Source organism: Pseudophryne corroboree, chromosome 6, assembly GCF_028390025.1.
Source record: "Pseudophryne corroboree isolate aPseCor3 chromosome 6, aPseCor3.hap2, whole genome shotgun sequence".
NCBI lineage: Eukaryota > Metazoa > Chordata > Amphibia > Anura > Myobatrachidae > Pseudophryne > Pseudophryne corroboree.
The window spans coordinates 719800711-719825020 of NC_086449.1; the positions used below are offsets into that span (position 1 = coordinate 719800711).

General features: G+C 48.2%; 1 protein-coding gene across 1 annotated transcript in view; it reads left to right on the top strand.

Moving 5' to 3' along the window:
- The window catches only part of ITK (IL2 inducible T cell kinase), a 158169-nt gene that overhangs the window by 63133 nt on the left and 70726 nt on the right, over nt 1–24310 (top strand). The window contains exon 5 of the mRNA XM_063928378.1: nt 17513–17547. Coding sequence (XP_063784448.1) covers nt 17513–17547 — 35 coding nt within the window. The remainder of the gene's footprint in view (nt 1–17512; nt 17548–24310) is intronic.

Here is a 24310-nt window from a genome sequence, read left to right on the forward strand (position 1 = left end):
GTTGTATATACAAATTGCGTCCAGTTCTGAAAGGGTTGTGTATGCGTATGCTTTAGTAAATGAACCTAGTTTACTCCTTCAGTGAAATATTGTTAAAATGCAGTATGAATGGCTTGTGCAGTGCAGTACAGTACACAATTCATACTCTATACCAGTGAATATCTAAAGCCCCATTTGCCATGTGAAAGTAAGTTAGACCAGGACACCAGAACAGTATTTGTTTTTATGAAATCATTAAACACAACACGTCTGTCACCTTTTCCTTTAAGACAGACGGACAAATTTATCAATTTTGTGTTTACTAAAATAATGTGAAAAGGCGGTTTTCACACCCTTATCACATTATTTTAGTATAACCTAAAAGTACTTAAGGGCAACTGTAGGAGAATTCGCCAAATTCTCCTCCAAGCCTATTGCGTATTCTTAGTAACCAGATCGCATTTCCCATACTTGTAAATACGATCTGCCCGAATTTACCCCCCCCCCCCAAAAAAAAAAAAGTTAAAAAATATCGGAGTGAGCAGTGTGATAATAACACTATCTTGAGAGAGAGACATGGACAATGTATAATAAGCATAAAACCTGAACAGCGGTCCTACAGCCGTTATCCACAGCTCAAGGGAACAGCGTTCTTGTTAGGCGCAGCGGTCCGTAGCCGGCCGCTGCACCTTCTCCCCTTTCTGCACGGCGCCTGGCAACGCTAGGGACGCCGTGCGCGCTGAGCCGCCGGGTCCCTAGCAACGCTAGGACGCCGTGCGCGCTGAGCCGCCGGGTCCCTAGCAACGCCAGGACGCGTGCGTGTTGAGCCGCCGGGTCCATAGCAACGGGGACGCCACAGGCGGACTGCGTTCCCCGTTGCTGGTGTTTAATTAGTATGCACTCACACATGTTCTCTGGTCGTGCAGCAAGGCAGCTGCACGACATTTTGGGTAATTAGGCTCTGGACTCTGATTGGAGGGTTTCCTGTTTTAAGCCTCCTCAGTGCCTCACACAGACGCCGGTGATAGCTTCCTGCATGCTGCTCATGTTTGGTGAACGTCTGTTCCTGGTCTGCTGTGCCCGGTCTTTCCAGTTCTCTGAGTTCCTGAGTCTTGGAGTAGCCGTCTTATCCTAAGGAGTTCTTCTGGTCCTCGTTTACCTGTGGCAGTCGATAGAGGATCTTGCTTGGTTTTGTGAGTGGCGGCTCCGCCGCGAGTTGCGGCCTAAACCGCTTTATATTGCTTTCTGTTATTGGAGCATTTGCGGAGGTATCCGCTTCCACAGTCCTCTCCGGTACTCGGCGGTGCCGTGTAGGAGAGTGGACAAGTGGAGTATTTTGTTGTTCTTTTCCCTGGCGGAAATCCGCGCATACTTTAGTTTCAGCTTTGTTAGTAGCCCCTGGCTTTGTTGTTCAGTTAGAGGGCCCCTTGTTATCACCCTGTCTCGGTTCACTCTTTGTCTCTCATTAAGACCTGAGGGGGCATCGGAGTTGGGCAGACGTAATCCGCCCTTCAAACGCGGCTGCCATGGGCCCAAGCAACCATAGTCTCGCAAGAGTGTACTGACAGCACGGGCCAGACAACGGAGATAGGGTGCCAGGGGCTATTCCCTTTCCATTCCCCTTTCCCAGCATTACGTTCTGGTATTCAGGTCCTACCGTATAAGATCACCCCTGACCTGAGTATCAGAATCATAACATTATCACCGGCCCAAAACTTTAAAAAAAAAGGGGGTTTTATTTTTTCCCATTCTGTTTTGGTGAGAGTAAAATCCGGCTTCATGAATCCGGCAGGGTTAGGACCAAATCCCGGTCAGCTTTTGGTTAACCAAATTCAAGAACTAACTCAGATGGTTCAGGACCTTTCTCTTCGGGTGAGATCGCAGGAAGATCTTTTGCGAGCCTCCCCGAGTGTGGTCCTAGAACCAAAGATGCATTTACCCGACTGTTTTTCGGGTAACCGAAAAGATTTTTTTAATTTTAAGGAAGCTTGTAAGCTTTATTTTCATTTAAGGCCTAAGTCCTCTGGTACTGAGTCTCAGCGGGTTGGGATTGTTATGTCATTGCTCCAGGGTGATTCACAGACCTGGGCGTTTGGGTTAAGAACGGAAGATCCTGCTTTGTTATCAGTAGACGCCTTTTTTAAATCGTTAGGCCTATTGTATGATGACCCTGATAGAGAGGCGTCAGCTGAGAGTCACCTGCGTGCTCTTAAACAAGATAAAAATCCAGCAGAGGTGTATTGTACCGAATTCCGCCGTTGGTCGAACGACTGTGGCTGGAATGACCCGGCCCTGCGCAGTCAGTTTCGTCTCGGTTTGTCAGAACTTATTAAAGACAGTCTCCTTCAGTACCCCGCTCCTGAGACTCTCGACAAACTCATGGAGCTTGCAATTAAAATAGATCGTCGTCTCCGAGAGCGGAGGGTTGAAAGAGGAACAACTTTTAGGCCTAGTCCTAGTGTTTATACCTTTCCTGAGGACGTCGAGGAGCCCATGCAGATGGGTCTCTCCCGCCTGTCCCCAGAGGAAAGAACCAGAAGATTAAGTTCTGGTCTCTGTTTGTACTGTGGTGGTAAGGGACATATTGCTCGCAACTGCCCGAACAAGTCGGGAAACTCTCTGACCAAGTGAATTGTGAGGGGGTTCACTTTGGTCTGCAGCTTATCTCCTCAAATGACTCTCTATTAGTTCCTGTTAAAATTTCCTTTGACAGCCTCGGTTCATTTGTGTCGGCCTTCGTCGACAGTGGAGCTGCAGGAAATTTTATGGACTTAGCTTGGGCTAAGGCCTTAGGCATTCCACAGATTCCCTTGGATAGACGTATGTTAAAGCTAACTATTTATCTTATAATATTCACAATAAGTGGGTAAGAGACACAGTACGCAATTGGCGTATGAGGTACCGTAAGGGTACGCACTTAGCGTAGCATATGCTCGGCCGTGATCGAGACGCACATGCGACACGCTCGTTCACAGCTTAATGCGTGGTGTCGGGCACGCTATAGGCGGTTGACTACCGTAATGCTACGCTACCAGCGTAGCGGACGCTCGAGACCACGAGGAGATCACGAGCGGCGCAGACGCTCACAGGATGACAATCAGTAAACCTTGAATGTAACGCACCTAAGGATACTCTTATACTGTAAACCTTGAACTGAAATACTGTAGCGATATAACGCTGCTTAACCTTGATAATGCTAAAGCTGCTTGAGCGTTTGAGACGCTCCTATTACCTTCTGCAATATAATAAACACACGATACCTTGCTAAGGTTCCAACAGCTTTACTAACAAGCTTTTAGTTATATTAAAAAGGGGAAACAGTTTACAAGTCATACACTACAAGCTAACATATAATTCTAACAGAATATCTAGACAGAAATATACAATAGCGTCACAAACTTATACTATAACAGAGAGAGAGGGAATGGCCAATACAAACAGAGAACAAGTTGATTACAGAGAATTACTTACACACACTGGGAACGATCGCTGCGCAGCTTCTGGTACCAGCTCCAAGTTAGTCAATATGAAAACCGTTTGTGGAGAGTGAGAGAGCTGCCCAGGCTGGCTGATCTTATATACACTGCGTACAATACACTACAATGGGACCTATAATCTCATTGTTCATTGGACACAGGAATGTCTCCCTGCATCATAACAAAAGGTCATAGGTTAGTTTGAACAGGTGGGCTGCGACTATATCAAACTGCTCAGGTGGGAGGGAATCTGAAGATTCCCGCCGCATGGGTAATGAATCGCAAATATAGTAAATGTCCAGAAAATACTAATGGCCATAACTATACGCAGGAGCGATTAATCTTTACCTAACCAGCACCGGATTGTTCTTAATAAAATGTTCTTTAGTTAGGTACCAGACACAGCTGTTCAAACCCTGTCTGACCCTTCGTACCATGCAAAGAAGAATTCCTCTGTCCAGCGACCCTTTACATTAAACAAACTTACAGTCATTATTAAGGGGAACATTATCTATAAAACATACTATTTGGTTTTATTATTTAACATTTGAGTCCCCGCTAGACGCACACAAACTCTACCGTAAATGCACATACCACGCGCCAATGCGCACGGCCGTAGAAGCTCCGTTACGCAGCTGCGAGTATCCGCACGCACGGGAGAGAATGTGCACGTGCAGCAGGCACGCGCATAGAGTAGATATATGGCAACGTGTAGCATGATATTTTTCCGACATTGACACGTATCACCATGCACGGGTTAGATGGGGGTCCGCTTTCCAATGGGATAATTACTCACCGCACACCTCCAGTATTACTTACAGTAGGGGCCTTACATTCAGAAGATATAGAATTCTACCTTACACATTGTCCGGCAGTCCCTGTAGTTTTGGGTCACCCTTGGCTTGCCTTTCATAATCCCACCATTGATTGGCGGTCTGGGGAGATTTCCCAATGGAGTCCTTTTTGTGTTAAGGAATGTATTTCTCATCCAGTCCGGGTTGTGGCAGTCGTCCCAGAACTTATTCCTGTGGAATATCAGGATTTTGCCGATGTGTTCTCCAAAGGCAATGCGGACATTCTGCCTCCCCATCGGTCCTATGACTGTGCAATCGAGTTAGTACCAGGTGCCACTTTACCTAAGGGGAGATTATATGCCCTGTCCGGACCAGAAACCACGGCCATGAATAATTACATTCAGGAAAGCCTTAAGAAAGGCTTTATTAGGCCTTCAAAATCTCCGTTGAGTGCAGGGTTTTTATTTGTTGAGAAAAAAGATGGGTCGCTTAGACCATGCATTGACTTTAGGGCTCTGAATAAAATCTCTGTGAAGAACACCTATCCTTTGCCATTGATTTCAGTGCTTTTTGATCAGTTACGCTCCGCCGTGATCTTTTCAAAAATCGATCTGAGGGGAGCTTACAACCTCATCCGAATAAAATCTGGGGATGAGTGGAAGACGGCATTCAGCACTCAGTCGGGTCACTATGAATACCTTGTGATGCCGTTTGGCCTGTCAAATGCTCCGGCGGTTTTTCAAGACCTCATCAACGATGTTCTCCGTGACTTCCTTGGGAAGTTCGTGGTCGTTTATTTAGACGACATTTTGATATACTCTGAGTCTATAGAACAACATGTTACCCAGGTGCGTCTGGTTCTTCAAAAGCTACGAGAGAATCATTTATATGCTAAGCTTGAGAAGTGTGATTTTCACATCACAGAAGTGTCTTTCTTGGGGTACGTTATTTCTCCCCAGGGATTTTGCATGGAACCGAAAAAACTCCAGGCCATTCTTAATTGGGCGCAACCCACTAATTTAAAAGCAATTCAGCGCTTTTTAGGGTTTGCAAATTATTATAGGCGGTTCATTCATACTTTTTCTGACCTGGTCGCTCCCATAGTAGCTTTGACTAAAAAAGGAGCGGATCCTTCCAATTGGTCGCCTGAAGCTGAGTTTGCCTTCCGGGCCTTGAAGCAGGCCTTTGTCTCGGCTCCTGTCCTCAGACATCCTAATCCGGAGCTTCCCTTTATTGTGGAGGTTGATGCCTCAGAGGTTGGAGTGGGGGCTATCCTTTCTCAGGAAGATCCGGAGTCTCAGGAACTACATCCTTGTGCCTTCATGTCCAGGAAATTCTCCTCCGCAGAATCCAACTATGACGTTGGTAATCGGAAATTACTGGCAGTAAAATGGGCTTTCGAGGAGTGGAGGCATTGGCTGGAGGGAGCTAGGCATACTATTACTGTATTTACTGACCATAAGAACCTGCAATATATTGAGTCAGCTAAACGGCTTAATGCTTGGCAGGCACGTTGGGCATTGTTCTTTACTCGTTTCAGGTTTATAATCACCTTCAGGCCTGGTTCCAAGAATACGAAAGCTGATGCCCTGTCACGTTGCTTTCTTACGGTTCACAATAGCAATCCTGTTACTACCCCCATAGTTCAATCTTCAGTCATCCGGGCAGGCCTCACACAGGATTTATTTACTCAGTTAAACCAGCTTCAACACCAAGCTCCTAGGCTAACTCCTGCTGGTCGTCTTTTTGTCCCTGAATTTTTGAGAGGCACTGTTTTAACTGAGTTTCATGACAACAAAGTCTCGGGGCATCCAGGTATCACTAAGACCTTGGAGTTAGTCTCTCGCTCAGTGTGGTGGCCTAGTCTTTCTAAAGACGTTAAGGAATTCATCCATTCCTGTCAGGTTTGTGCACAGCATAAGGTCCCTCGTTCGTTGCCTATCGGGCAACTCATGCCTTTAGCCGTTCCTCTCAGGCCATGGTCTCATATTTCCATGGATTTCGTGGTAGACCGTCCCCTTTCAGCCGGATTTCGAGTCATTTGGGTGGTGGTGGACCGTTTTAGTAAAATGGCTCATTTCATTGCTCTTCCCCGATTACCCTCTGCTCAAGGGTTGGCAGTTTTGTTCCTTCGCCATGTGTTCAGGCTCCATGGTTTGCCCACTGATATTGTCTCTGATCGGGGTCCGCAATTCATCGCACGATTCTGGAAACGTTTTTGTGCATCATTGAAGATGAGACTGTCTTTAACATCTGGTTACCATCCACAGTCTAATGGGCAAACCGAACGAGTCAACCAGTCATTAAAACAATACTTACGCTTGTATTCGGCCAAACTCCAGAATGATTGGTCCGAGTTTCTTCCTTTGGCCGAATTTGCTTATAATAACTCTTGTCATTCCTCCACCAAGGAGTCCCCATTCTTTTCAGTCTTTGGTTTTCATCCTAGAGCCAACTCTTTTTTCCATCATTCTCCAGTTTCCTCGTTGACCTTAACCTCCCACCTCAGAGCAATTTGGAGAAAAGTGCACCTTGCCCTCAGAAAAGCTGCCTTCCGAGAAGAGAAATTTTCTGATAGGCTCCGACGTCCTTGCACTTTTAAGGTGGGAAATAAGGTATGGTTGTCAACTCGCAACATCAAGCTCCGACAACCCTCGGCTAGACTGGGACCCAAATTTATTGGACCGTTTCTTATCATTAAGAAGGTCAACCCAGTTGCTTTTCGGCTACGCTTGCCAAGATCTCTCAGAATTGGAAATACTTTCCACTGTTCCCTGTTGAAACAATATGTTTCTTCCAGGAGATTTCCTCGGAAGACCTCCCAGGGTAGATCTCCAGTGGATGTTCAGGGGCAACAGGAGTTCTTGGATGAGAAGGTTTTAGATTCAAAAGTTTCTCGGGGCCGACTTTATTTTTTGGTTCACTGGAAGGGCTATGGTCCGGAGGAAAGGTCTTGGGTCCTGGATGGGGATCTACATGCCCCTAGACTCAAGAGATTATTTTTTCAGGAATTTCCTCGGAAACCTGGCTTTAGGGGTTCTTTAACCCCTCCTCAAGGGGGGGGGGTACTGTTAGGCGCAGCGGTCCGTAGCCGGCCGCTGCACCTTCTCCCCTTTCTGCACGGCGCCTGGCAACGCTAGGGACGCCATGCGCGCTGAGCCACCGGGTCCCTAGCAACGCTAGGACGCCGTGCGCGCTGAGCCGCCGGGTCCCTAGCAACGCCAGGACGCGTGCGTGTTGAGCCGCCGGGTCCATAGCAACGGGGACGCCACAGGCGGACTGCGTTCCCCGTTGCTGGTGTTTAATTAGTATGCACTCACACATGTTCTCTGGTCGTGCAGCAAGGCAGCTGCACGACATTTTGGGTAATTAGGCTCTGGACTCTGATTGGAGGGTTTCCTGTTTTAAGCCTCCTCAGTGCCTCACACAGACGCCGGTGATAGCTTCCTGCATGCTGCTCATGTTTGGTGAACGTCTGTTCCTGGTCTGCTGTGCCCGGTCTTTCCAGTTCTCTGAGTTCCTGAGTCTTGGAGTAGCCGTCTTATCCTAAGGAGTTCTTCTGGTCCTCGTTTATCTGTGGCAGTCGATAGAGGATCTTGCTTGGTTTCGTGAGTGGCGGCTCCGCCGCGAGTTGTGGCCTAAACCGCTTTATATTGTTTTCTGTTATTGGAGCATTTGTGGAGGTATCCGCTTCCACAGTCCTCTCCGGTACTCGGCGGTGCCGTGTAGGAGAGTGGACAAGTGGAGTATTTTGTTGTTCTTTTCCCTGGCGGAAATCTGCGCATACTTTAGTTTCAGCTTTGTTAGTAGCCCCTGGCTTTGTTGTTCAGTTAGAGGGCCCCTTGTTATCACCCTGTCTCGGTTCACTCTTTGTCTCTCATTAAGACCTGAGGGGGCATCGGAGTTGGGCAGACGTAATCCGCCCTTCAAACGCGGCTGCCATGGGCCCAAGCGACCATAGTCTCGCAAGAGTGTACTGACAGCACGGGCGAGACAACGGAGATAGGGTGCCAGGGGCTATTCCCTTTCCATTCCCCTTTCCCAGCATTACGTTCTGGTATTCAGGTCCTACCGTATAAGATCACCCCTGACCTGAGTATCAGAATCATAACAGTTCTCTGGTATAAGTGGGTGTAGCAAAACAGGTATTCTCTGCCAACGCGGTTAAACTTACAGTAGCTCAAGTCTTTATCAATGTCTAAGGTCCATATATGTTTAGTTGTTTGGCATTCAATCTGTTATATTAATGAATTGTTTGTTACTGAAGCGGCTATTCTTTGCTTCTGTGTTCTATCCCTTATATGGGAGAGAGAGATACAGCTGTGATGCCCTGCTAATTATATATGTGGTATAAAAGTATAAATAAATGTAACCAAAAGTTCATGTGTATATAAATGTCCTCACCGAGGAATATTATAATGAATTGATGATAACTCTCATGGGGCGGGATGTACTAATGTACATCGCCGCCCATCGCCGCCCTGCGCCACGATGCTGATCGCATATGTACTTACATATGCGATCAGCATTGCGGAGGACAGCTCTTCCGATAAGAGCTGTCCTCTGCGATGCACAGCGGCAGCCTGACTTCCGGGATTCGGCCCCAGGAGTCAGTCTGCGCATGCGCAGGGTGACGGGGCCAGCCGCAGGGCATGCTGGGAGGGATCCGATCGGATCCCTCACACAGCGCCGCGGAGAGAAGCCCATAGGCTTCTATGAACTATCGCCAGCTAAAGCTGGCGAACCCCGCCGCGGCGCTGACCTGCCGGCCGGGGGATGGTACATCAGGAAAATGCGGTAAACAGGGGGTTAGTACATCCCGCCCATGGAGAGAAGTTTTATTGGGTAAAAAACCCCTCACGGAGGGGAGTTGGCACTGTCGACCTGTATGCCGGCTGGAGAGACTGTTACACTGTCCCTTAATTGAAGGGGTGCTAACACGAGGCCAGTATTATGGTAGCCAGCACGTGTGGTATGTGTCTGGCGGGACAGATCCGGGCATCTGGAAAAAGTGTATATATAGATGTGCCAAAGAACGGTTGGTGGCGTCTGTGGAAAATATTAGAGGATAAAGGACCTGCGCTCCCGTGACGGAGAGTGAAAAAGCATACCTGAATTCTGCTGCACCCGGCCGCGGGGACAGAATCTCCAGTGGCTATCGTGTGAGACGAGGCTTCGGCAGAGACACGGGCAGTGGGCGGCAGCGGGACGCGGCATCTCCTGCGGGACGGAGCGGAGAAGGAGTCCCTGAAGAGACACTCAGCGTGGCTGTGGGCGGCGGCATCAGTGAGGCCTCAGGCGTGTGTGGCCAGACTGGGCAGATTGGAGGCGGCGCTGTCCCAAATAAGAGCTCCGGAGTGGCGGCCAGGCGGTGAGTGACAGCGGGAAGCCGGCCTGGCTAACGTAGTTTGCAGCAGAAGCAGGCGGTGCACTGAGAAGTAACCCGAACCCCCGGGAGGTGGTTACCGCTGGGAGTGACAGCAGGAAGGGCAGCCAGATCTCCCTGTAAAATACATGACATCGGATCTCCCCCACAGTAATTAAGAGAAGTGTAGCCATTCAGTTACTCACATAGTGTCATCAACAGAACTAGTGAGACAGTGTATGTTTCTCTGCTACCCTTAATTGTATGGCAGTGACTGTGTATAAATTGTAGCCCTGAGCTGATACTACGATAGGAACTGCAGTTTTACAATTAGTCAACATGCTTAAGTGCCAGACAGAGCGCCAGGAATTACTGCTATAGTGGCTACCGAATTTTAACGCTTACCACATCTGAGACACAGTGAATGGCTACATGAATAGTCCGCTCAGGAAAAGTGATTAATGCTGTCAGGCAAAAGTCTACTGCTTATCGCTGCTAGGCAAGACTCCTACTAAGTGCCCCGCTGCCAGCTAGGAAAGTTACCCAAGGTACGGGCTCTTGCTGCTCCACCAGAGAACAGATAACCTTAGAGCAGGATTACAGAATAGCCACATTTCTGTAATTGCAACATTACTGTTACTGTTAAAAGGAAAACACTACAAAGGGACGGAGATACGGAATAACACTTAAGTGCTACTGTTGAATGTTCGGGAGATTAGTGAGTGAGACTGTACACAAGGGAATGCAACAGCTCTTTAGTTAAGACTCATGCCTGCCTTACTGGTACCACGTCTTCATCTTATGTGCACCAACAAAGTAGTAAGAGTACTCGGACTGAAGTATTGAAGTGTTAGGGGAACTCCTTCCCCTAGGGTCCCGTTAACAAATAATATAAAGATTGTTATTGATATTGCTGGATGTTGAATTGTTTTCACAACTATATGAAATATGTCGTTACACTAACCTTTTGTCTTAGGTTGCTCGATCCATTGTTGTTAAAGAAGGAGAACGGATCTGAGTGGTTCCAGTAAAATAAAACTCCTTTATTTCAAGTGATTGTACATATTTATTGAAATTTATTCTAGTAACTGGATTTAATTGTGATACACGGTCAGTGAAGTCAGTGAATCCTTTAAGAACGAGTGGTAGATATGTTAGGTTCCTGGTGCTCAGAACAAGGGAGATGTTATGAAGCGAGTCCAGAGCACCAGGACGTAACGCTGGGAAAGGGGAATGGAAAGGGAATAGCCCCTGGCGCCCTATCTCCGTTGTCTCGCCCGTGCTGTCAGTACACTCTTGCGAGACTATGGTTGCTTGAGCCCATGGCAGCCGCGTTTGAAGGGCGGATTACGTCTGCCCAACTTCGATGCCCCCTCAGGTCTTAATGAGAGACAAAGAGTGTACTGAGACAGGGTGATAACAAGGGGCCCTCTTACTGAAACAACCAAAGCCAGGGGCTACTAACTAGCCTAAAACTAAATGTATGTGCGGCTTGCCGCCAAAGGAAAAGAACAACAAAGAAAATGCTGACCACACGCCGACACAATACTTTTGTGTCCCGGCGGTGACAGCATAAGCAGAACCCTCTGCAAAACACCAGTGACAGAAATAATACGGAATACAGCGGCCTAGGCCGACGGACGCGGCAGAGCCGCTACTCATGGAACCGGTACGAATACTGGCAAACGGACAGGAACTCCAAATGCTGCTGACACAGACTCTCAGAACTGGAGGACCGGCAGAATCCCAAACGACAGACCGGTGGACACCAAGAAGCCAGAAACTTGACCAGGCACAGGCAAAGCCACTGGACCTCAGGACAGGAACGCCTCACGGCAGGACACGGGATCAGACACAGGAATCGACACAGGGACTGACACAGGAATCGACACAAGAAGCAGTTCGACTGACACTGCTACACAGGAGCTCAGGAACTAGCAGGAACCAAGCTCAGAACTCAAGCAGACTGGAAACCTAGAAATATCACCAGCGTCTGTGAATAGCACTGAGCCAGCATATAACAGAGAGGCCTAATTAATAATCTCATGCAGCTGCCCTGTTGCATGACTCCAAACTGACAAGATGCAATTAGCAGCCAGGTGAGGCAGAACACATGGGAACAAGCTGCAATTACACAGACTCACCAGCGGCAGCAACCAAGAGTACTCTTAAACAGAGCAACGGGAAATCCTGGCCTGCGAAACAACTTATAAACATAAAATACCTAACTGACATGCAAAACAGGAATGAGCCACAGCCGTGGCTCATAACAGTACCCCCCCCCCCTTGAGGAGGGGTCAAAGGACCCCAAAATACAGACTATCCAAAAAAGGGATACAAAAAAAAACTGACACACTGGTCTAACAGACAAGAAAACAGAAACAAGCTGCAACAACAGCTTGTAACAGTGCCCTCCCCTTGACAATCTTTTTTTTTTATCAAGGCAAGAGTCAAAAATTATTTGTTTTTCTTCTTCATCTTTTTACCAAGCTCTTTAGGTCTGACCAAGGTAATTCCCCAAACATTGTCTGAACTGATGGTACCACCCAGCAAGGCTGCGTTCAAATCAGAGATAGGTTTCTTACCCTTGGGAGCTGAACTTTCTGGCAAAGTACTCCTATTAGAAGAAGAATTCAGAAAAGCACATCCTGTAGTCAAAACAACGGGCTGAGACTCTTGTGCCGAGTTTACAGTATTTGGTGGACTCTCAGCAGACAAGACGGGTGACTTAGAGAAACCTGAACCAATTTCTTTGGAACCATATCTTTTAATAATTGCATCACTGAATGCTGGGGGATCCTGAAGAATGGGATCTTCAGCTTTCATTAGGCTGATCGCCCACTCAAAAGGCTCTCCTCTAAAAGAATAAATCAGATAAAGCACAAGGTTCTCTGAAGTGATGCCCAGAAATGGTCTAGACAACATAATAATGTAATAGTGTTTGTAAAGCGCCAGAAATTGGGCTAAGTCCCCATCAAAGATTATGGATGTTGAGATATCAGAGTCAGGATCTGTTTCCTTCCCATCTGACTGACTGGAGTGCTTTGCTAGGACCTGGTCACTATTGACCTTACTCGAGGCTGAGACTCTCTGAACCCCACCCGGGGCAGTGACTTTCTGAACCCCACCCGGGGCAGTGACTTTCGAGAACCCCGCTGGGGCAGTGGCCTCCGGGAACCCCGCTGGGGCAGTGGCCTCCGGGAACCCCGCTGGGGCAGTGGCCTCCGGGAGCCCCGCTGGGGCAGTGGCCTCCGGGAACCCCGCTGGGGTCAGCACCTCGGATTCTTTTACTGGGACCGAGCCGTCGGCCTCCCCCACTGGGACCGAGCCATCGGCCTCCCTCTCTGAGTCGATAATTATCGAAACTTCTCCCGGGACTATGACTTCCGGGACTTTTGCTGAAGCTATAACCTTCAGCACCTCCACTAATGCTACGCCTCTTAAGTTCTTTCCTGGGGAAGCGACCTCTAGACCCTTCTTAGAGGCTGCGTCTCTCGAGACCCCACTTGAGGATATTACTTCAAATATATCTTCTGGGGTTTTGCTTCTCGAGTTCCCTTCTAGAACTATGGCTTTAGATACCCTTTCTGGGGTTGCGCTTTTCAAGTCCCTACCTGGGGTAACAGCTTCTGAGACCCCTTCTGGTATGGACACCTGAACTATAATATTTGATGTCTCTCTATAAGCTAGGGCATCGGGTACCGCTCCAGCTCTCTGGGCATCGGGTACCGCTCCAGCACTCTGGGCATCGGGTACCGCTCCAGCACTCTGGGCATCGGGTACCGCTCCAGCACTCTGGGCATCGGGTACCGCTCCAGCACTCTGGGCACCGGGTACCGCACTAGGAACCTGGGCATCGGGCACCACTCCAGGGGCTTGCAACTCTGCTTCAACAGGAACCTCAAGAGAGGAGAGAAACATTCTCTTTTGATTCCTGAATCTATAATGGGGCTCCCTTGCCCAAGGACCCCAATTATAGGACAGAGAGCTTTTTAGTGTGGGTTGTGTGACAAGTACCTCTGCCACAGTAGAGACAGGAGTAGGTCTTGTATCCTGACTCAACTTGGCCAGAGGGCAAGACTCGTCACCACACTTTGGCTTGCGCAACTCACAGGTCTGCAGATAGTGGCCTAAACCCCCACAATATAGGCATAAGTTTAAGTTTCTGCGACGCAGACGCTCCTCTTCTGAGAGCCTGGGCCGCAGAAAACTTTTAAACCTTTTCTCTTCAATTAAACCAGAGGATTCTCTTGTCACCATACTGTGAACAAGAGTCTCTTTAGAGATAGATGTACTCTCAACGACTTCTGGCAAGATGAGCAAGATTTTAGTCAGAAGGTTTTGCAGTTGCTTTAGGGATTGCTGCAAAACTTCTAGTCGCTCTGGTCTCAAAGCACTGAAAGCAGAGTTCAGGGCTGCAAGAGATGCCTGCAGGGCTTGCATAGTAGACATAGGAGGATTTAAAACTAGACAAGACAAGACAAGGCAAGACTAGACAAGGCAAGACTAGACAAGGCAAGACTAAATTTTTAAACTAGACAAAACAAGACTGGATTCTAAACACCGGATTGGATTCTGCACATTGAATTCTAGACAGGACTGGATTCTAAACACCGGATTGGATTCTGCACACTGAATTCTAGACAAGACTGGATTCTAAACACCGGATTGGATTCTGCAAACTGAATTCTAGACAGGACTGGATTCTTGACTAGACACTGGACTGGGCCAAAAAAGAAAAAGTTTTTATTTCTTTTTTGTGGTATGGCTGGTGATAATGTTAGGTTCCTGGTGCTCAGAACAAGGGAGATGTTATGAAGCGAGTCCAGAGCACCAGGACGTAACGCTGGGAAAGGGGAATGGAAAGGGAATAGCCCCTGGCGCCCTATCTCCGTTGTCTCGCCCGTGCTGTCAGTACACTCTTGCGAGACTATGGTTGCTTGAGCCCATGGCAGCCGCGTTTGAAGGGCGGATTACGTCTGCCCAACTTCGATGCCCCCTCAGGTCTTAATGAGAGACAAAGAGTGTACCGAGACAGGGTGATAACAAGGGGCCCTCTTACTGAAACAACCAAAGCCAGGGGCTACTAACTAGCCTAAAACTAAATGTATGTGCGGCTTGCCGCCAAAGGAAAAGAACAACAAAGAAAATGCTGACCACACGCCGACACAATACTTTTGTGTCCCGGCGGTGACAGCATAAGCAGAACCCTCTGCAAAACACCAGTGACAGAAATAATACGGAATACAGCGGCCTAGGCCGACGGACGCCGCAGAGCCGCTACTCACGGAACCGGTACGAATACTGGCAAACGGACAGGAACTCCAAATGCTGCTGACACAGACTCTCAGAACTGGAGGACCGGCAGAATCCCAAACGACAGACCGGTGGACACCAAGAAGCCAGAAACTTGACCAGGCACAGGCAAAGCCACTGGACCTCAGGACAGGAACGCCTCACGGCAGGACACGGGATCAGACACAGGAATCGACACAGGGACTGACACAGGAATCGACACAGGAAGCAGTTCGACTGACACTGCTACACAGGAGCTCAGGAACTAGCAGGAACCAAGCTCAGAACTCAAGCAGACTGGAAACCTAGAAATATCACCAGCGTCTGTGAATAGCACTGAGCCAGCATATAACAGAGAGGCCTAATTAATAATCTCATGCAGCTGCCCTGTTGCATGACTCCAAACTGACAAGATGCAATTAGCAGCCAGGTGAGGCAGAACACATGGGAACAAGCTGCAATTACACAGACTCACCAGCGGCAGCAACCAAGAGTACTCTTAAACAGAGCAACGGGAAATCCTGGCCTGCGAAACAACTTATAAACATAAAATACCTAACTGACATGCAAAACAGGAATGAGCCACAGCCGTGGCTCATAACAAGATATTTCTTGCTTAGTGCAGTGCTTCAAGTGAGTATCGTGACCCTCATGCTCTCTTCTCTGTGAAGACTGAAAGCGAAGAACTTGTCAGAAGGAACATACCAGGTACAACTCTCGGGACTAAGTGCCTACCCATATACCCTAGGACCGGTAACGTACCTACTTGGGCGTGAATTCCACTGGTAATCACACAGCTATCCAGAAGAAGAAGATATTAATAAGTATCACAATGAAACTCTATATCATTGACCCTATATCATGCTGTGTGAGTATGGTATGACCATTTATCTGTGACGTCAGCTAGCTATGGTGATGTTCCAGTTATTGGTCTTTTCACATGGTGGAAGTTTGACATTTGAAAGATATCTTTATAGGCACAATCTACTTGAAATTGTGGGTTTGGGAGCCTATTCAGGTTGGATTGCAACTCTCGATCCAACCGCAATAAATGCAATGATGATCCGGGCGCATGCCTGTCAATCAGGCAGAGGCATTCGCAGGGCGCGAGGGGGCAGCAACGCTCCGTTTTCTAGGCGGAGATGGAGCATTGCGGGGGCGGCGTCAGGGAAATGGAGGCGTGGTGGGGCAAGGAGGGGGGTGTGGGCGTGATCGGGGTGGCTGCGTGATGTCAGACGCAGTTGCTTTGATCACAAAGATGGCGGCCCTCCGGGGGTTGCATGCTGGACTCCTTTGCCCTGCTACGGGCGGCCCCCAGCATGTGAGCACAAGGATTGCAAATTCTGCTAAAAAGCAGAGTTTGCAATCCTTACTGAACAAGCTCCTTGGTACGCTGATTTTCTACTTCACACATATTTGGATTGGTGGAGTGGACTGCTACATCTATTCCAACACTTTCCTTGGATTCCATACACTGTAAAAAAATAAATAAAAGAAAAAGAAATAAAGAGTGGGTCATATAACTTCATCCTAGTCGCCCCGAGGCAAGATATATCTTTGGTCTCCGCCCCCATGAAAACTCATAAAACAAATGATACACCCATGTCCTATGAAAATGAGTTGTTGCGTGTGACTCAGTACTCACCATACAGTTACAGCCCATATACTGCATATCTGTTATCACTCGCTTTCCATGAATGCAGATCCGTGCAACTTTGGACTGCCAATTTGATGCATGCGCAGCGTGAAATCTCAGCCAATGACTAATGCACAGTAGCGTAAACCTATCTGCAGAGTATCTCTATATGCACAGCACACAGAACCTTGAAGTGGATGAGCTGCAGCAACAGAAGACAACAATGGGTTTCCACTCCTGACAGCTGAGAACAGGAGACTGAACCTACAGTTGGTGCGGAGTCACCAGAACTTCACAGTTGAAGATTGGGAAAACATTACCTTAAATGACATGACGCCATGGCTCCATCCTGCCTTGTGCCAACGGTGGTGGTGTAATAGTGGGGGATGTTTTTTTGGCACACGTTAGGACCGGTGACAGATCTAGAGATGGGGCTGCAGCACAGTCCAAAATTTATATAGTGGAGCCACACCAACTGTCCAGGGTATAACTATATATAATCTAAGCACCAATGCTAAAGTGTGTAAGGATCCCTATGTATCACCCAATGCTGAACAATGCATATACTGTAACATATTTAATTTGATAGGGAATTAGGGCCCCATAGCAGCTGCACTCCCTGCACCTATGGTAGCTACACCCTTGATTGTAACATAATTATTACACTTATTCTTGGACACATTATAGTTCAGCATATTCTGCATTGCATGCCTCATACAGCAGTTTGTAGGAGAGGATGTATAATCAAATTAATTGAATTTATCAGAAGATATACAGTCACGGCACGGGTAAGCAGTCTGCTATAGATAACGCAGTGTGCTGGGTATTTTCATTGTAAAAGGCTGTCTTATAAAAAGTTAAAGCAATACACACATTAGTGTTACTTGTCATATACTACACAATTATTCTTGCCATGTCTGTATTGTGCAATCTATCCCAATATATATAAATGTCTTTTCTCTTACAGGGAAACCCCTGCCACCCACACCAGATGACAACAGGGTGAGTTTATTTACAAAGATAGTTTTTCCAATTGTTCCGTAAAAGAGAAAAAAGTGTAAGGGGGCTGAGAGAGCTAAGCAAATGCAGCGTAATTGTCCTTTATAGAAGTAATACTCATGGGCTTCCTCTGGTGGTTAGAATAGGTACTGATCTTTCTTAGAGCCGTGTAGCAACTCTTGATACCCGTTTTGTGTGCCTGATGTACACAAATGCATTTGCAGCTGCAAATTTGTACGCAGTGGCTGTGCTAAAATATGCAAGTGCCGCAGCTGCCTGGATTTATATTGTAACTCCCACCGACTTCTTTGCAAATTCCAGCGGCTATGAACAAAACCGCAGAATCCGTCACAGATCAGTCAATTATTGAATCTGTGTAGCGGTATGGTTGTGCAGCATGGCGTCAGGAAGTGAGACGCCGGAGACATTGCAGGTGCGTACAGGATACACCTACTGTATGTTTTTGCTGCTATTCCCTGTTACCTCCCCTAAATGGTCCCTCACTGTCAATCACTTGGTGAACACTTTGCGACCACCATCGCAGGACCATCATGCCGCAGTGCAACTTAGACACATGCACAGACTACTGATAACTGCTCAACTGCAAAAAAAATAAGAATTTACTTACCGATAATTCTATTTCTCGGAGTCCGTAGTGGATGCTGGGGTTCCTGAAAGGACCATGGGGAATAGCGGCTCCGCAGGAGACAGGGCACAAAAGTAAAGCTTTTACAGGTCAGGTGGTGTGTACTGGCTCCTCCCCCTATGACCCTCCTCCAGACTCCAGTTAGGTACTGTGCCCGGACGAGCGTACACAATAAGGGAGGATTTTGAATCCCGGGTAAGACTCATACCAGCCACACCAATCACACCGTACAACTTGTGATCTAAACCCAGTTAACAGTATGATAACAGAGGAGCCTCTGAAAGATGGCTTCCTAAACAATAACCCGAATTAGTTAACAATAACTATGTACAAGTATTGCAGATAATCCGCACTTGGGATGGGCGCCCAGCATCCACTACGGACTCCGAGAAATAGAATTATCGGTAAGTAAATTCTTATTTTCTCTATCGTCCTAAGTGGATGCTGGGGTTCCTGAAAGGACCATGGGGATTATACCAAAGCTCCCAAACGGGCGGGAGAGTGCGGATGACTCTGCAGCACCGAATGAGAGAACTCCAGGTCCTCCTTTGCCAGGGTATCAAATTTGTAAAAATTTACAAACGTGTTCTCCCCTGACCACGTAGCTGCTCGGCAGAGTTGTAATGCCGAGACCCCTCGGGCAGCCGCCCAAGATGAGCCCACCTTCCTTGCGGAATGGGCCTTAACAGATTTAGGCTGTGGCAGGCCTGCCACAGAATGTACAAGTTGAATTTTGTTACAAAACCAACGAGCAATCGACTGCTTAGAAGCAGGTGCACCCAACTTGTTGGGTGCATACAGTATAAACAGCGAGTCAGATTTTCTGACTCCAGCCGTCCTTTAAATGTATATTTTTAAGGCTCTGACAACGTCCAACAACTTGGAGTCCTTCAAGTCGTCTGTAGCCGCAGGCACTACAATAGGCTGGTTCAGGTGAAACGCTGATACCACCTTAGGGAGAAAATGCGGACGCGTCCGCAGCTCTGCCCTATGTCGAATGGAAAATTAAATAAGGGCTTTTATAAGACAAAGCCGCCAGTTCAGATACTCTCCCGGCCGAAGCCAGGGCCAGTAACATAGTCACTTTCCATGTGAGATATTTCAAATCCACATTCTTTAGTGGTTCAAACCAATTGGATTTGAGGAAATCTAAAACTACATTTAGATCCCACGGTGCCACCTTAGGCACCACAGGAGGCTGTATATGCAGTACTCCTTTGATAAAAATCTGGACCTCAGGGACTGAGGCCAATTCTTTGTGGAAGAATATTGATAGGGCCGAAATTTGAACCTTAATAGATCCCAATTTGAGACCCATAGACAATCCTGATTGCAGGAAATGTAGGAAAACGACCCAGTTGAAATTCCTCCATCGGAGCACTCCGCTGCTCGCACCACGCAACATATTTTCGCCAAATACGGCGATAATGCTTCGCGGTGACTTCCTTCCTTGCCTTTATCAAGGTAGGAATGACTTCTTCTGGAATGCCTTTTCCTTTTAGGATCTGGCATTCAACGCCATGCCGTCAAACGCAGCCGCGGTAAGTCTTGAAAAAGACAAGGACCCTGCTGAAGCAGGTCCCTTCTCAGAAGTAGAGGCCACGGATCGTCCGTGACCATCTCTTGAAGTTCCGGGTACCAAGTCCTTCTTGGCCAATCCGGAGCCACTAGTCTTACTCCTCTTTGCCGTATAATCCTCAATACCTTTGGTATGAGAGGCAGAGGAGGAAACACATATACCGACTGGTACACCCAAGGTGTTACCAGCGCGTCCACAGCTATTGCCTGCGGATCTCTTGACCTGGCGCAATACCTGTCCAGTGTTTTGTTGAGGCGAGACGCCATCATGTCCACCATTGGTTTTACCCAACGGTTTAATAGCATGTGGAAAACTTCTGGATGAAGTCCCCACTCTCCCGGGTGAAGGTCGTGTCTGCTGAGGAAGTCTGCTTCCCAGTTGTCCACGCCCGGGATGAATACTGCTGACAGTGCTATCACGTGATTCTCCGCCCAGCGAAGGATCCTGGCAGCTTCTGCCATTGCCCTCCTGCTTCTTGTGCCGCCCTGTCTGTTTACATGGGCGACTGCCGTGAAGTTGTCCGACTGGATCAACACCGGTCTTCCTTGAAGCAGAGGTTCCGCCTGGCTTAGAGCATTGTAGATTGCTCTTAGTTCCAGAATGCTTATGTGAAGAGACTTTTTCAGGCTCGACCACACTCCCTGGAAATTTCTTCCCTGTGTGACTGCTCCCCAGCCTCTCAGGCTGGCATCCGTGGTCACCAGGATCCAATCCTGCATGCCGAATCTGCGGCCCTCCAATAGATGAGCCTCCTGCAACCACCACAGAAGGGATACCCTTGTCCTCGGCGACAGGGTTATCCGCAGGTGCATCTGAAGATGCGACCCTGACCATTTGTCCAACAGATCCCTTTGCATGGAATCTGCCGAAAGGGATTGCTTCGTAAGAAGCTACCATTTTTTCCCAGGACTCTTGTGCATTGATGTACAGACACCTTTCCTGGTTTTAGGAGGTTCCTGACCAGGTCAGATAACTCCTTGGCTTTTTCTTCGGGAAGAAAAACCTTTTTCTGAACTGTGTCCAGAATCATCCCCAGGAACAGCAGACGAGTTGTCGGCATTAATTGGGATTTTGGAATATTCAGAATCCATCCGTGCTGCTTTAGCACCTCTTGAGATAGTGCTAAACCCATCTCTAGCTGTTCTCTGGACCTTGCCCTTATTAGGAGATCGTCCAAGTATGGGATAATTAATACGCCTTTTCTTCGAAGAAGAAATATTATCTCGGCCATTACCTTTGTAAAGACCCGAGGTGCCGTGGACAAACCAAACGGCAGCGTCTGAAACTGATAGTGACAGTTTTGTACAACGAACCTGAGGTACCCCTGGTGTGAGGGGTAATTGGAACGTGGAGATACGCATCCTTGATGTCCAAGGATACCATAAAGTCCCCTTCTTCCAGGTTCGCTATCACTGCTCTGAGTGACTCCATCTTGAACTTGAACTTCTTTATGTATAGGTTCAAGGACTTCAGATTTAGAATAGGCCTTACCGAGCCATCCGGCTTCGGTACCACAAATAGAGTGGAATAATACCCCTTCCCTTGTTGTAGAAGAGGTACCTTGACTATCACCTGCTGAGAATACAGCTTGTGAATGGCTTCCAAAACCGTCTCCCTTTCTGAGGGGGACGTTGGTAAAGCAGACTTCAGGAAACGGCGAGGTGGCTCTGTCTCTAATTTCAACCTGTACCCCTGAGATATTATCTGCAGGATCCAGGGATTTACCTGCGAGTGAGCCCACTGCGCGCTGTAATTTTTGAGACGACCGCCTACCGCCCCCGAGTCCGCTTGCGAAGCCCCAGCGTCATGCTGAGGCTTTTGTAGAAGCCGGGGAGGGCTTCTGTTCCTGGGAAGGAGCTGCCTGTTGCTGTCTCTTCCCTCGTCCTCTGCCTCGTGGCAGATATGAATAGCCCTTTGCTCTCTTATTTTTAAAGGAACGAAAGGGCTGCGGTTGAAAGGTCGGTGCCTTTTTCTGTTGGGGAGTGACTTGAGGTAGAAAGGTGGATTTCCCGGCCGTAGCCGTGGCCACCAAATCCGATAGACCGACCTCAAATAACTCCTCTACGCATCGCCTGTCCACTGTCGTGTCCATAAAGCTCTTCTGGCCGAAATGGACATAGCACTTACCCGTGATGCCAGTGTGCAGATATCTCTCTGTGCATCACGCATATAAAGACATGCATCCTTTATTTGTTCTAACGACAGTAAAATATTGTCCCTGTCCAGGGTATCAATATTTTCGATCAGGGACTCTGACCAAACTACCCCAGCACTGCACATCCAGGCAGTCGCAATAGCTGGTCGTAGTATAACACCTGCATGTGTGTATATACCTTTTTGGATATTTTCCATCCTCCTATCTGATGGATCTTTAAGTGCGTCCGTCTCAGGAGAGGGTAACGCCACTTGTTTTGATAAGCGTGTTAGCGCTTTGTCCACCCTAGGAGGTGTTTCCCAGCGCTCCCTAACCTCTGGCGGGAAAGGGTATAAAGCCAATAACTTCTTTGAAATTAGCAGTTTTTTATCGGGGCACCCCACGCTTCATCACACACGTCATTTAATTCTTCTGATTCGGTAAAAACTACTGGTAGTTTTTTCACACCCCACATAATACCCTGTTTAGTGGTACCTGTAGTATCAGCTAAATGTAACATCTCCTTTATTGCCAAAATCATATAACGTGTGGCCCTACTGGAAAATACGGTTGATTCGTCACCTTCACCACCGGAATCAGTGCCTGTGTCTGGGTCTGTGTCGACCGACTGAGGCAAGGGACGTTTTACAGCCCCTGACGGTGTTTGAGGCGCCTGGACAGACACTAATTGAGTGTCCGGCCGCCTCATGTCGGCAAACGACTGCTTAAGCGAGTTGACGCTATCCCGTAATTCCACAAATAAAGGCATCCATTCTGGTGTCGACCCCCTAGGAGGTGACATCCTCATATTTGGCAATTGCTCCGCCTCCACACCAATAACGTCCTCATACATGTCGACACACACGTACCGACACACAGCAGACACACAGGGAATGCTCTATACGAAGACAGGACCCACTAGCCCTTTGGGGAGACAGAGGGAGAGTCTGCCAGCACACACCAAAAAGCGCTATATATGACAGGGATAGCCTTATGATTAAGTGCTCCCTTATAGCTGCTTTTATATTAATATATTGCCATTTATTCTGCCCCCCCTCTCTGTTATACCCTGTTTCTGTAGTGCAGTGCAGGGGAGAGACCTGGGAGCCTTCCTGACCAGCGGAGCTGTGACAGAAAATGGCGCCGTGTGCTGAGGAGATAGGCCCCGCCCCTTTTTCGGCGGGCTCGTCTCCCGCTATTTAGTACATTTAGGCAGGGGTAAATATCTCCATATAGCCTCTGGGGCTATATGTGAGGTATTTTTAGCCTTTTTAAAGGTTTTCATTTGCCTCCCAGGGCGCCCCCCCCCAGCGCCCTGCACCCTCAGTGACTGCCGTGTGAAGTGTGCTGAGAGGAAAATGGCGCACAGCTGCAGTGCTGTGCGCTACCTTAAGAAGACTGCAGGAGTCTTCAGCCGCCGATTCTGGACCTCTTCTTGCTTCAGCATCTGTGAGGGGGCCGGCGGCGTGGCTCCGGTGACCATCCAGGCTGTACCTGTGATCGTCCCTCTGGAGCTTCATGTCCAGTAGCCAAGAAGCCAATCCATCCTGCACGCAGGTGAGTTCACTTCTTCTCCCCTCTGTCCCTCGTTGCAGTGATCCTGTTGCCAGCAGGAATCACTGTAAAATAAAAAACCTAAGCTAAACTCTCTAAGCAGCTCTTTATGAGAGCCACCTAGAATTGCACCCTTCTCGGCCGGGCACAAAAATCTAACTGGAGTCTGGAGGAGGGTCATAGGGGGAGGAGCCAGTACACACCACCTGACCTGTAAAAGCTTTACTTTTGTGCCCTGTCTCCTGCGGAGCCGCTATTCCCCATGGTCCTTTCAGGAACCCCAGCATCCACTTAGGACGATAGAGAAAATGGGGTTTGCGTCCACCTCTGAACCTGCCCCTGTGCCTTTGTTATAGCTATATCTGCAGTGGTCCCTCTGTGTTGCATCACAAAAGCGGCGCCCATAGCTTTCCATGGGGACTGCATACATGCCCAATTTTAATGCCGTAATAGCTACCACCACCTTTACATGGCTTTAGTCATTGTAGCCTATAGGCTACAATTTTTCATTCACACATAGAGAAAACTCAAAATCCAGAAACACAAGGTCAGGCCCAGGGTCTGGGCCCGAGCACTGAGAAGGGGGGAGGGGCAAATCCGGGGAGGCGTGCCTACACCCACTAAGAAAACAAATACCCCCACTCTCATCACCCTGGTCAGGCCAGGTTCAGCCACAAATGGGTCAAGACAGACAGATATAGGCAGGGTCAGGTTATAGTTAAGGTCCGCGATGGCTAGTCTTTACCTGGTGCACTAGTTCTCAGTGCAGTACCTGGCAAGCGCTGTGTTCTCGTACAATAGAATGACTGGTCATTCGCCTATGTATTTTATGTGTGTAGAATATTTGGAAGGT